At 39.9% G+C, this 13,894-nt stretch overlaps 1 protein-coding gene and 1 long non-coding RNA gene across 5 annotated transcripts in view; one reads left to right on the top strand and one right to left on the bottom strand.

The window, feature by feature from the left end:
- LOC103877947 overlaps nucleotides 1–13,894 on the top strand; it is a 27,010-nt gene that overhangs the window by 1,106 nt on the left and 12,010 nt on the right. The window lies entirely within an intron of this gene.
- MPZL2 (myelin protein zero like 2) lies at nucleotides 59–10,851 on the bottom strand. Of its 2 annotated transcripts, none has more exons than XM_021926596.2 (6): nucleotides 10,416–10,851; nucleotides 9,252–9,418; nucleotides 8,759–8,969; nucleotides 6,382–6,529; nucleotides 3,894–3,969; nucleotides 59–1,892 (listed from the first exon to the last, which is right to left on the bottom strand). In XM_021926596.2, the coding sequence occupies exons 1-5, from the start codon at nucleotides 10,471–10,473 to the stop codon at nucleotides 3,906–3,908; spliced, it is 648 nt and encodes a 215-aa protein (XP_021782288.1). In that variant the 5' UTR covers nucleotides 10,474–10,851; the 3' UTR covers nucleotides 59–1,892; nucleotides 3,894–3,905. The 2 variants fall into 2 exon arrangements, with proteins under 2 accessions (XP_021782288.1, XP_021782289.1); XM_021926597.2 differs by having other exon boundaries at nucleotides 59–1,817.

Raw genomic sequence — 13,894 nt, 5'->3', positions numbered from 1 at the left:
TATATCCATCTGTTTTCCCTGCAGTGTAGAACTTTTAGATATGTATATACACAAATTATATAATTGATAATTCTTTATTACTAAAGGTTTATTTACATAGTGTTTAAGGCATAATAAAAAATAAATTACAATACAAAAGTGCTCTTTAGGAAGGAGACACTAAACAATAGGCCCATATTACCCCTTGACTATTTAGCCAAGACATAAGCTGCAAATTTTGCTGAAAAAACTGTCCATACGTTTTTAACTACTTCTTCATTATTCTTATGGACCATCATCTAGGACATCTGTTTGAAGAAATATCCAGTTATAATATTTTCAAAGGTTAGAATTGTGAAGAAAAAATATAAAATGTGATTAAAGGATATATAGCCTTCAGATGTAATTTACAGTTTTAAAATTGCACTTTAAAACTTTGCTTTTTTAGACAGTATAAAAGGCAGAATGAAACAGATATGTAATGAATTTCAGAATTGAGGTTCATATGTAGATCAAACAATTTTTTAAAAAATAGTATTGGAAAAATATCAAGGTCCATACATTTAAATACAGATAATGTTTGAAAATTCCAGTTTGTTAAAAGAAATAACATCTGCAGCCCAGTCAATTAAAAACTGAAAATATCAGTCTGTAAACATTGATTTTGAGCCTAAACTTTTAGATGTTTTCTATCCTTTGAACAAATACTTCTGTATCTGAGTCTTGGAAAAGACACTGGGAAACTAAACACTTTTAAAAGGCACTTTTCTTTCAATAGCCCACTTATAAAGTTTGCTTTATCTACCAGTATAGGGGAAAGAAATAATAAAAATTTTTTTTTTCCATTTAAAGTAGTTTTGGTATTTCTGTGCTCCATATCAAAGCCTTCCTCCCCCAAAATAAACAAGTGAATTAGAATTTTTTTAAAAAAGTTAACAATTTCTTCCAGTTCTCAGAGTTTTATATAAAACTGTACCAAATTATCATCATTTAGAGTTGATTTTTTTCACCAGCCCTGAATTTTCAAACTTGTAATATACTGTTTCACGATATTTTTATTAAACTGCTTAATGATTCCAGTCTGCAAATGAGCATAGGCTTTGCTCTGTTATTATAGATCATTGAACTGGGGGGCAACATAGTAAGCTAAACAGTCTGTCACTGCTCATGAAAGACCCGCATTGTTGATTATTTTTCCCAGCACAGAAGAAAAGTGACAGGTGATTCATCCTGCAATGGCATCTACCAGTCTTTTCATATCTATGCAACCTTTTGTAGTTACTGTGTGATTTAGCGTTGTGCTTTTGTAAATCTTGGATTAATTAACAAAACAACAACAAAAATCTATCACCTGGAATATTGAAAGAAATTCATTAAAACAAGATGTGTCTCCTAGTTAAGGGGAGACATAAAAATCAAAATGTCATTTCACAGTTTGAATTTACGATTTACTGTTAGTCAAAAACACCGAGGAGGCTTTGCTCACCTTTTAATTGAGAATATGGGAAGGAAAGAGAGTAAACACATTAACTGTAGTAGCAGAAGTGCTGCTAAAAGAAATAAATGAAAGGAAATATAATAGACAAATTGGCTTTTATCCCCTTTGATACCAATATATATGTATACAAGTCATAACACTATAAGTAGTGTCTTAAGGGCAAAAATGTAGCTTCTTGTTTATAAAACCTAATGAGCACTTGAAAACATTTACACTCTGAAATTAAATAAGACCTTAATAATGAGGCTGTGTATGACTGGTGATATGGAAGAGCACTGTGCTGGCTCCAGAGGGATGTTGCTTGTATATGCGGTAGAACTGGTTGGAAAACAGGTCACAACTGGAAAAGCCAAAGAAAAGTTTCCATTAACTTCAACAAATACTAGGGTTCTTGTTCTTGGAAATCATCAGCTTCCTAAAACACAAAACAAAAGTTTAAATGGATAACATATTTGAGAAGAGTGCAATAGGAATACTTGGCGTTATGAATTACATATATGTTATTAGAAAGAAAATATTCTGAGGGAAAATATTCATATTCTCCCCCAATTTAATTTTTAAAAGAAGTTTCCTAATCCTTATTACATAATTTTCAGAGTTAGTATCCTTAAATCATAGCCTCTAAGTACCTTGCATGGACACTTGGATGACCCACAACTTGCTCACACACATACATTCCATATTCTCCCCACTTCTCACTCTCATTACAAACAAAATCAGACATACAGAAAAGTAGAGAAGAGAGTGTGTGGAATTTACCCATCCCTTAAATTCATTAATTCATTCTTTTCTTTTCGTACCTCGTCTGCCCCATCACCTAATTCTGAAGCCTTTTTTGTTTTATTTGCTTTTTTCCTGTGCTTTTAAAGCAAATTGCTGACATTTACACCTAAATATTCCAGTAAGCATTTTTCAAAATAGGTACATTTTCTGTATAACTACAATACCATCACTATACTTAATACAAATTAAAAATAATTCCCTAATATTATCCATATATTTAACATTTTCATATTCAAGATTTTCCCAATTGTCCCTCTAAGCTTTTTTTTTTACAACAAGCTTGTTCACGCTATTATTCATTCAGTTGGGGATCACACATTGTGCTTTGATTGTGTTCATCTCTTAAGTTTCTTTTGATCTAAAACATCTCCCATATTTATTTTCCATGACCCCAACTTGTTAGATAATCCCCTTAATTTTAAAAAGACAATAACCGTTGGTTGGTAAAAACTCCCTGATGTTAATTTTGGTTTTCTGATTTTACAATACGATCATTTTTCTCCATATTTTATTTTATAAATCTTTGAGGTCTTTCACTGGAGCTTTAGCCTATAAAAATGTGACCCTCTTTGCAACTAATAATGGTCTATAAAAATTTTCTCCCATGTAAGAGAGCCAGAGTTTTACAGGATAAAGTCATTAATATCAAGAACTTTCTTATGAGTGTAAAATTTGTTTGCATGTCTGGATTTATAACATCTAGAAATTAAATGTGCGGACCTATTTCAGAGAATGGGAGAAATTCTGAGCATATGAAAAATAAATTGGCTGGGTGCAGTGGCTCACGCCTGTAATCTCAACACTTTGGGAGGCTGAGGCAGGTGGATCGCTTGAGCTCAAGTGAGACCAGCCTAGGCAACATAGCGAAACCCCATCTCTACAAAAAGTACAAAAATTAGCTGGGTGTAGTGGCCCGCACCCATGGTCCCAGCTACTTTGGAAGCTAAGGTGGGAGGATCACTTGAGCCTGGGAGGGGGAAGTTGCAGTGACCTGAGATCGCACCACTACACTCCAGCCTGGGCAACAGATTGAGACCCTGTCTCAAAAACAAAGAAAAGAAAAATAAATTATCCTACTTTTTAAGTCCGATGAACCTGAAAACTGGAAAAATAAAATTACACACCACTAAAACTGGATTCATTTCATGTAGTTATTAGTGCCAATAACTGAGAAAAGTTGAAATCAATTCCAAATAGTACAAAAGCTCTCCTGTAAAAACTGCCAGATACATCTATTGAGTCACTCTCTTAATACCATAATTGGTTTACAATTAAAAAAAAAAAAAACAGAATAAGCAGATACTAATCTTTTGATTTAAAAAAGATTTATTTACTTGTTGAATATTTATTGGTAGTAGTAGTAATAAATATAACCCCGAAGCCACAAATAACCTTAGAATTCTCTCAGCTTTAATGGCAGTAGAGTCCAGCTTCTTAATCTTTTGCACAAAATACACTCGAAGGAGGAGCTATCCATAAGACTAATAGAAGACTTTTGTCTCCCTGACCCAGCTCCTCTAATTTCATATGGGAGACACCTAACAGCCATAAAGTGATCTGGGAGTCCTCATTAGAGATGGGCTGGACACGTCAGAAAGCTGAGGAAAGAAATCAACCTATTTGTGAACCTTACCGTCTAAAAATGTTAGTCTGTGTCTTCTAAATAAACAGAGACCTTTTTCTCTTGGTTGAGCCTTTCCTCTTCTTTTCTGTAACAAAGAAGCAGAAACCGAATGTCAGGTGAACAAGACGAGAAGCAAGTAGGCAAATCCCACAGAAGCTTCAAGTAAAGTATTTTCCCCCCATATTTTTGGAAGAATTACATGCACTTGGGAGTCAATTGAAGTTTACACAGAGCTAAACTGGTGCCATCTAATTAATAATGGTCACACCTCTGAACTTAGAGACTTTTCAGAATGTAAAGGATACAGTTTGGATTCTGATTGGGGAACTCCAGAGTTTTAAAGCAGACACCTTATTTTACCATGAGTATCCCACCTCTAATTTATATTTGTTATTCAAAAAAAAAAAAAAAAGTTTTGTGTTGACCTAAGTCATCTTTATTGATTCTATTCAAACTAGAACCTCAGAGTTGAGTTTGTTTAGGCTTCTTAAAATCAGTTCTGTTTGGTTGGGCATGGTGGCTCATGCCTGTAATCCCAACACTTTGGAAGGCCGAGGCAGGCAGATCATTTGAGATCAGGAGTTCAAGACCAGCCTGACGAACATGGTGAAACCCCATCTCTACTAAAAATACAAAAGTAGCTGGGCGTGGTGGTGCATGCCTGTAATCCCAGCTACTTGGGAGGCTGAGGCAAGAGAATCGCTTGAATGCAGGAGGCGGAGGTTGCAGTGAGCCAAAATCATGCCATTGCACTCCAGCCTGGGCAACCAGAGCGAAACTCTGACTCAAAAAAAAAAAAAAAAAAAAAAAATTAGGTCTGTTTATTTCAGTAATTACTTATTAAGGAAATGAAATAAATGTTGCTGGAACAACTAGATATCCACATGCAAAAAAGTGAATATGCACTTCTGTCTCAGCAATATACAAAAGCGAACTCAAAATAAAACTCAAAAGATCTAAATGTAAAAATTAAGACTATAAAACTCTTAGAAGAAAACATAGCCATAGATCTTCATGGTCTTGGGGATTAGGCAATGATTTTTTAGATAAGACTCAAAAGCATTAGCAGCAAAAGAGAAAAAATAGATAAATTGGACTTCACAAAATTTAATTTTTGTTCTTCAAAGGACACTATACTTCACTTCAAAGGACACTCACTTTAATAGTGAGTGAGTTCGCACAAAACCTGGTCCTATAAAACTATGTGGCACCTCCCCCAACTCTCTCACTTTCTCCTGATCTCACCATGTGAAATGCCTGCTCCCATTGTGCCTTCTGCCATCAGTAAAAGCTCCCTGAGGCCTCCCCGGGAGCCAACCAACGTTGGCACCATGCTTCTACATCCTACAGAACCGTGAGCCAATTAAATCTCCTCTTTATAAATTACCCAGTCTTAGGTTTGTTTGTTTGTTTGTTTTATAGCAATGCAAGAACGGCCTAATACATGGTTATGATAAAAAAAAGACAATAATGAGTGTTGAGGAGGATGTGGAGAAATCAGAACCCTCATATATTGCTGATAGGAATGCAAAATAGTCCAGCTGTTTAGAGACAGTCTGGCAATTCCTCCAAAAACTAGACAGAGTTACCATATGACCCAACAATTCCACTTTTAGGAGAATTAAAAACATATGATCTACACAAAAGCTTGTAAATGAATGTTTATAGCAGCGTTAGTCACAATAGCCAACAAGTAGAGAAAACCTAAATGCCCATCAATTGAATGGACAAACAATATATTCATACAATGGAATATTATGCAGTCATAAAACGGAAAAAAATACTAATACATACTACAACAAGGATGAGCCTTGAAAGCATTATGCTAAGTGAAAGAAGCTGGGCATAAAAGGCCACATATTGTATGATTCTATTTAAATGAAATGTCCAGAATAAGTAAATCCATAGAGACAGAAAGTAGATGAGTAGTTGTCAGGGGCTGGTGGGAGGGGATAATAGGGAGTGATAGCTAGGGATATGTGGTTTCTTTAGGGGAGGAAGCTTAAAAAGGTTCTGCAATTAGTGATGATTGCTGCACAACTTTGTGAACATGAAAAGAGTGAATTTTATGGTAGGTAAATTTTATCTCAATTTTAAAATACGTTTAGTGAACACCTGCTATCAGCACAACAGACTTTCCTAGGCACTGACTCATAGTGGCCCTGCTGACTGCCTAGCCCAGTGGGTTTTACAAATGTATGCTTCACTTTAAACATAAGGGATTTTTAAGAAAAGCTTTACATACCAGATTTTTATAAAATCAACCCCCCCCCCCGCCATAGTAAAGAAATCATATAAGGAAATATTTTGTAAAATTGAGAAAGCTTTTGTAAAGTTACTAGTTCATACCTAATTTATCTGTCCTGCAAATGTGAATTCTTTTATGTAGGATTTACTTAAAGGGAAAAACATCTGTTCAGCAACTGTTTAGCCCATTGCAAAATACCAAGAGTCCCCATTAGAGTGTTAGAACTTTCCCAGAACTGCCCAGCCTTACGATTTTATCTCCACCACTTTATGAGCTCTTTCAGCCCATCGCTTTTTCCGGTAATGCTGGAAGAGGACCACTACAATTACTATTATGATCATCAGTGCACAGGCAGAGCCAATGGCCAGAGCCAGGAAGTGGATCTCAGAGAAGCGTACTGTAAGGAGAAAAAGATTAAGTTAGGATTCTAAAAAGAAGAGGACTACAATGAAATCTGATGACATAATAGGGATGCGTTTAATCAATAGATGGAATCTTCCTTTCTCCTATCTTTATGCATAAAATACTATATTACCTTGTAAATCCTACTAGCAATAGGAAAACCATACACATACTTTAGTGGTTCTCAAAGTGTGGTCTTCCAAGTAACAGCAACAATATCACTTGAGAACGTGGAACTCTTAGGCCCCACCCCAGACCTGCTGAATTAGAAACACTAGGGGTGGGGCTGAGCAATCTGTTTTAACATGTCCTCCAGGTGATTCTGATGCAGCTTTGAAAACCACTGGGTGGGTTGAACTACCTATGGGGTAAGGTTTTTGCTAACCTCATCAAACCTAGTGCCCAACTCATTTCTCCCTGACTTCTCACCACTTTCACTCAGCCAGTCATTTATTCAGATTTATTGAGGGCCTGCTATGTTCCTGGCACTGTGATAGAAATGCAGAGCCAAAAAAGACATCACCTTCAAGGAGCTCATGCCACTGAGAGGATAGGAAAGTTAATCAGAAGCTACAGTCTAGTGGATAAATGATGGAAAAGGGAAACCAGAGGGAAGGTCCCCTAAGCCACACTAGAGTCTGTGAACCCTGGTTCTCTTGTCCTTTAACTTGATTGCTGATTATACTTCCATAAGCCCTCAGAGCCAGAAAGGACATTAGAGAATGTCTAGCCCAGGGTTCCCAGCCTTGACTCCGTGAAGGAGGGTGGGGAAAAAGGATGGAAGGTAGTCTGCAAGCCCACAGAATCCATTGTGTATGTCTCCATTGTTTTATGGGAAGCAGGGCCATGGCTTTCATTTGATTCTCAAAGAATAATTACCCACATATGTTAAGAACCACCGATTTTTTGTTTGTTTAACCTGTTCATTTTGCAGGTGAAGAAACTGAAGCCCCCAAACCATTACATTATTTCTTTCAATACTCAAATGACTTCTGCAAGGTCACACAGTCCTCTGTTGGTGGGGCGTTGAGAAATGGTTTCAAACTGTACTATGAATGAAAGGAAATCATACCGCTTCTCAGGCTTATATGTTTGGAGTAGTGTTGGTTAAGAGCACACACCAGAGAACACTAGGTTGAAATACCTAGCTGTGTGATTTGAAGTAATTAACTTCTTTGAGCCTCAGTTTCCTCATGTATAAAATAGAGATAACAATATTCATCTGTTGAGTTCTTAATAAAAAATAAAATAATTCATGTAAGTTGTTCCATGCTGTGCCTGTACAAAATAAACACTCAGTGTATGGTAGCTATTAAGTACAATTCAGAGGTTGGGACATATTCACATTTATTATCTCATTTTATCCTCATCATGATCCTCACTGTGATATTCTCACTTTACAGATGAGGAAAATAAGACTTATTGATAGCTGGTAAATGGTAGCAATGACTCAAACCCAGATCTACAACTTGTAAGTTTCGTGTACTTTGCTCTTTGTTGCTTGGCATGGTTTTCCAGATTGTCCTTTATAGGGATACAGACAATACAATGCACCAGTTTAGAACACAGTTTTAGATTCAGAGTTGATTGGGTTTGAGTCCTAAGTTACTCCATTTATCAGCTACATGACTCAGGGCAAGTGACTTAACCTCTGTGAGCCTCGTTTCCTCGTTGGCAAGATGGGAGGCATTAAATGCACAATAAACTGATGAGATATGTACAGATTAAATAAAATGTGTCACGTAAAGCCCCTGACATTTGGGAAGTACTCAGTAAGTGTTAGCTACCATTATTAGTACCTGCCTCCTAGAGTGGTGTGGGGGTTCAATGAGATAGTGTATGTCATGCACTTTTGACAGTGCCTAGCATTGGAGTAGGTACTCAGTAAGTGTCTCGAATAAATGAGCGAGTGAACAGACCTGTTGTAAGCCTTTTATCAAAGAGTTGCTCCCTCTCCCTTTCACAATCTCAATGCCATTTTTGTAACGGATTCTCTGAGTTCCTTTGCTTTACTTTCTGTTTCTTTCCACAGCCAAACAAAGCCTTTCTCTTTTTACCCCAGAACTCTTCAGTCTCCCTCTGAGGCTCCCAGTTCTGAAGGGCTAGTCCCTCTCTCTATCCATCAAAAAAGATTGTCCCTCTCTCTCAGCCTTAACAATGATTGCCCCTTTCTTTTCTACAAGCTCTCATCCTTTCCAAAACCACTGTTCCCTGAATAACCTACCAGTGTGCACGACGCTGAGCCGGATCTCCCCTATCACCCCGTCAACATCAGGTGGGTTCTTCACCTGGCAGGTGTATGTCCCATTGTCGTCGAACTGCAGTTTCCAGAGAAAGATGGAGGCATCATACCGCTCAGGGTTCCCGTCCCAAGACACCCGGTCCTTAAACCGCCCACTCATGGGTTGGAAGGGATCTATGTGGTAGTAGAATACCTAGAGAGGGGAAATTGCAAAAGGTCTTCTTACTCAGCACCCAGGCAAGGAGACCAAGATGGTGGGAGCAGAACTGAAACACCAGCAAACCCAACTGTCCTGTCTGCAGCTCCGTCACTTGCTTTCCCCTTCAACGGCCTCTCAGTCTCTGTCCCAGGAATTGTTTCCCAGCTTAACCTTGTGCTTGCTGCTAAGAAAAATACTGGAAGGGAAAGGAGAAATGGACTGGCTTATTATTTCCCTAACCAAGAGTACCCTGGAAAATGACAATAATCTACTTACAAACTGCTCAGGTCCCCCATCTAGAGGACGAAAATTCCAGGTCACTGTTAGAGCATCACCCACAGGGGCAAAGCTGGAGAAAGTGCATTTTAACCGAGCATCTGTCCCATTAACAGCCTCCAGCACCCGGGAGGTATAAATTTCCACAGCTGCTATAGGCCAAAGAGCTGCAATGAAAAAGAAGAAAAAGAAGGGTTAACAGGGGATGTAGTATTGTGAGAACTTCTGCTGACACTTCCAAAATAAATATCTGAGTAGGACTTAAAGTGAAGTGAAACTGAGATGCCCCAGCTCCCAAACTTTTCACCCAGAATCTACGTACTCCTACCCATATGCAATCTGGACCCTCCCATTCCATGTGACAACTAAACTACCACACAGCAAGCCTTCATAGTGCTCTTGCTTTCTGCACAGCATGATAGCCTCGCCTCATGGTACTGACTTCAAAACTGTTATAACAAACTACAAACATCCACAAATAGAACTGAAAGCATAAACAAAAAATTAAAACAAATCATAACATTGATTAGACATTACATTATGTATTAAGGTTAAGTATTATGTATTGTATGTAAAGTGGTCTCCTAGCAGGTAAGTTTTCCAGACGGGTCCTTATGTGGATTTCGTACGGTTACTAGTCTATTGCAGAAACCGAATGAATCAACTCCAGACAGCTTATGTTCACCTGCACCCCGGAACCTTTATACCACGTGGCATTTTTTTTTTACCTTGATATTTACATTTAGAATGTGTGTGTTGGGGCACTTTCAAAACCACAGTAGGTCTCTCTCTAACAATCTCCACTTTCCTGATGTTGCTGAGAGTCACAGACAAGACCCACACACAGAAATCCAAATGCCAAGTCCTGCCAGCAGTGGGAGGTTGAGAACAGCCACACACACAAAAATGGCATGTAACCTGAGATTAGAAAGCCCTCTGTGTGCCTGATTCACTGGCAGCTGAACACACCTAAACCTGTTTGTCCGAGAGCAATTCTCCAAAAACAGTCCACCAACTTTGGTTTCAGTAAAATCCAAAGTAAAACAAACTGTATCTGTGGCTCAGACTCCCAAACAAAAGTCTTGCAACTTCTAAGACAATTAGCTAACTTTATAGAGTGAGCAGTGAAGGAGGAAACGCTGAGAGAAGCCCGCCGGCTCTTACCTGTGAGCTGTATGCCAAGGAGAAGAAGCACCGCACGAGTAGCGCTCTTGCCATACATGAGGGAAACCCAGCCTTGGCCCCAGAGACCAGACCGGGCAGACCAAGGGCTCCAACACCCTGCCAAGGCCACTCCGGGAGGGGCAAGCACCGCGTTTTCCCAAAGAGAGGAGTTTGAGTTGAGTTCCTCACCTGTGCCTGTGACTCAGCCCGCTCTGCCTGTGCACTTTTCTGAAATGAAAGGAGGGGCCTCAGCTCCCAATGCCCTCCTTCCTTTCCTCTCTCCCGCCCTCTACTCTAACGAGCATGAGCACATCTGCACAAAGGTCCCAAACTCCCGCAGCCCTCTCTTTACTTTCATTTAAGCTGACTGGGCTCTGGCCTCTAGATGGCTTCGGAAACAGCCAGAGGAGGTGGTGCCAGTCTGAAATATCCCAGACTGTTATGGGTTTGGCCCCTACACGCCCTTTTAAAACAGGCTTTAGGCTTGCCTGGGAAGTGAATGTTGAAACTGTCCTGCAGTGATTCCACTTCTCGAAGCACCACCCCAGGGCCACATTGCCCTGGGATTGGATTCGATACAATTTCAAAACGGGAGTCGGAATTCCTTAAGACTCTCTGTGGACAAAAAGCTGATACCCTTGTTACCACAAGGATTTCTGCACTTCTTCTAGTTTGTAGCTTTCCAGGAGACCTGGCAGAAACAAACCAAATCAAATCTCCACGTTTAACAATCCTTTACCTTTGAAGAATTTAAAGACAAATCAGGACACCATCCCTGCTCGTTCACCCTACCATCCCAGTGCAATCTACAAAGTGCTCTCTCTCCTGCTGATTATTTCATCTCCGCAACGCCCCATGAAGCATTCCCATTTGACCAGTGAGGACGCTAAGAACCCGAGGAAGGTAAATGATTTGTCCAAGGTTGCACAGCTACCATGTGGCAAGACCAGAACTTTTCTTAAAAATCTAGTGCTCTTTCCACCAAATATCAGCTAATATGAGCAATCAGACACGGGGCTCTCAAGGAAAAGGTTTTCGTAATAACTTTGTTGTGCCTCGGATTTCATCGGCCATTTTTAGAATAGCTAAATGACTGAGAAGTCTAAAGAGCTGAGTAATCTAAACAAGAAAAGATGTCTCCTTGTCTGGAAAGAGGGTGGGTCATCGTTACAGATTAATGAAGCGGCACAGAAACATGGGTAGGAGGGGGATGAAGCTTACACATGCAGTTAAGAAGTAGGCTGGACTGGGAATCTAACCCTGAAAAGAGATAGATTGCCCTTATCCCTGGATTAGCAGTCTAGAAACTCTTCAGTCACTCAGAAAATCTCCTAGTTGAAACCAGAGCAAAAAAGGGTGGCAGGAACAAGAGAATGCGGCAGGGTGAGTAGAAAAAAATAAAACATCATAAAGAGGGAAGAAAGGAGAAAATTCTACCAAAAGAGAGGAGAATACAGAAGTGCAGAAAACAGCAACAGGAGAAAGATGTCATGGGCATGGAGCAAAAACAGGTAGACAACCACAAAAATCCATTGTGTTGGAACTCAGAAAACAGAGGCTGCCCCAAATGCAGACCAGCTGTGTGCTAGTGAAAATCTGTTAGCATGGGGAGAGTTTCTGAAAACTGTTTGGCGCCTTTGTCAGCTTCTAGGTCAGAAAGGGACCTAAAATCAGTCTGCTGTGGGAACTTTTCAAATGGTGGTGAGGAAGGATAAGATACAGCCTTTCGGGTATGTAGGTCAGAAGAGTTCAGCTCCAGGACCCTGAAAGAAAAAGAGTTACAGAAACTTGATCTTGGTTGGCTTCCAACTTTGCAGGGAAATACAGCTACAGAGGAAGGAGAGGTAGAGCCAGGATTTTGAAGTCTACAGCAAACTGCAAAAACTTGTGAGAGGTAGAGTTACCAAACAACTCAGGGAGGCAGTGAAAAGCAACAGGAGAAGAATCAGGGCAGGAAGAACTGAACAAACTGCCTGTTGTCAGGAGCAGAAATCCCTCCCCCAGGTAGCCAAATGCCCATGAGCTGGCTGCCAGCCTTGCTCTGAGGGGCAGGAGTTATCCAGATCCCACTTCTCTGCTGAGTTCAAGTTCCTGGCTTAGTGCCTGGCAACGCCCAGTTGCTTCCAGTTAGCAGGAGTGGCTTCACGGTCAACCATTTCACCTCACTGGGCAAGGAAGAGGCCAAGGGTAGAAGGTTAAGAAGAGAAAATGCTAAAGAAAAAGGATGTTTGCCCCTCACAGTTTTCTGGACGTCAGTCAGCCAGACTTAGACCAAAACTGAAGGCAGCTACATAAGGCCTAAGTTATGTTTGTGTCTAGGCAAATGGAAGGAAAGGAAGAGTTCTGGAAATTAAAAAGAAACGTTTTCAGAGACACCATTTTCTTTCTAAACTTTTCCAGAGAAAGATCCTGATTGTCATTTAAAATTGTGACACACCAACAGTTTTTGAAAGAATCTCATCTGTCCCATCCCTCTACACATTTCCCAGAAAATGGTTTCTAGTAAGCATCTAGACCTTAGCCAGCAGGAGACTCACTGGGGGCGCAGGAGACTGAAGGGACAGTGGGCCTGTATCAATATTTGTAAAAGTTATCTTTCTCAACATCTTAGGCGAAAATCTTTTTTTCAGCTAAGATGAAATTAGCATTCTGTGAAGCAAGGAAAACAAATAATTTAGCTCTTAGAGTGATCAAATAAAGCATTCGTTTACTCAAAAGTTTCTGTTCATATGTTTTTAGTAGAAAAAATTCAGACATACATAGAATATTTCTACCTGGGAGGGAATCATATAAGATAGGCAGGTGAAGTAAACAAATAATTACCACATTCTTGATTTTCAAATTCAATCCTTAAAGGATGAATAGGAATTCTGGAAAGAGGAGAAACAAAGGCCTTCCTATTGGAACAAATGGGTGGGAATGTGGTACCCACAGGGACTAGCATGCAATTCCTCAAACCTAGAGCACAGGGAGGAGTGGTAGGCCAGGTGAGAGGCTAGGTCCACCTGGACAGTGCCCTCATCCACCATCCTAAGGAGTGTGGACTTGATCCTGACAAATATAACCATTGGGGATGGCTAATATGTGACCTGAGAAGAGCATCTCTAGAAATAGAATTACTTTGGTATTTCCCAGAACCATTAAAAACGAGAAGGAAAGTCTTGGGACACCAACCACCACTTACTCTCCTGGCTTTTGTTTGGGCTCCTGGCTTATGAGCCAGAATGAAAGTGTAGACCTAACGTCTGTTTTCCGAAGACTCGGACTCCCAGCCTTCCCCAATCAACAACTCCAATCTCCAGCATCCTTTTTCAAAACTTCCCCTGGTTTAGAGAGCTTTTCAAAGATGAGAGAGGGAGGCTAGGCTGTCAAGAGTCATAGATGAGAGGTGGGCCAAAAGAATCTTAGCCCAGAAGAATCGTTGTGTTCCCTGTGGCCCTCCTTCTTGCCTCAAGTTTCCTAGAGATATTCCAAAACAG

Source organism: Papio anubis, chromosome 12 (genome assembly GCF_008728515.1).
Source record: "Papio anubis isolate 15944 chromosome 12, Panubis1.0, whole genome shotgun sequence".
NCBI lineage: Eukaryota > Metazoa > Chordata > Mammalia > Primates > Cercopithecidae > Papio > Papio anubis.
This window is presented reverse-complemented; position numbering and strand designations above follow the sequence as displayed.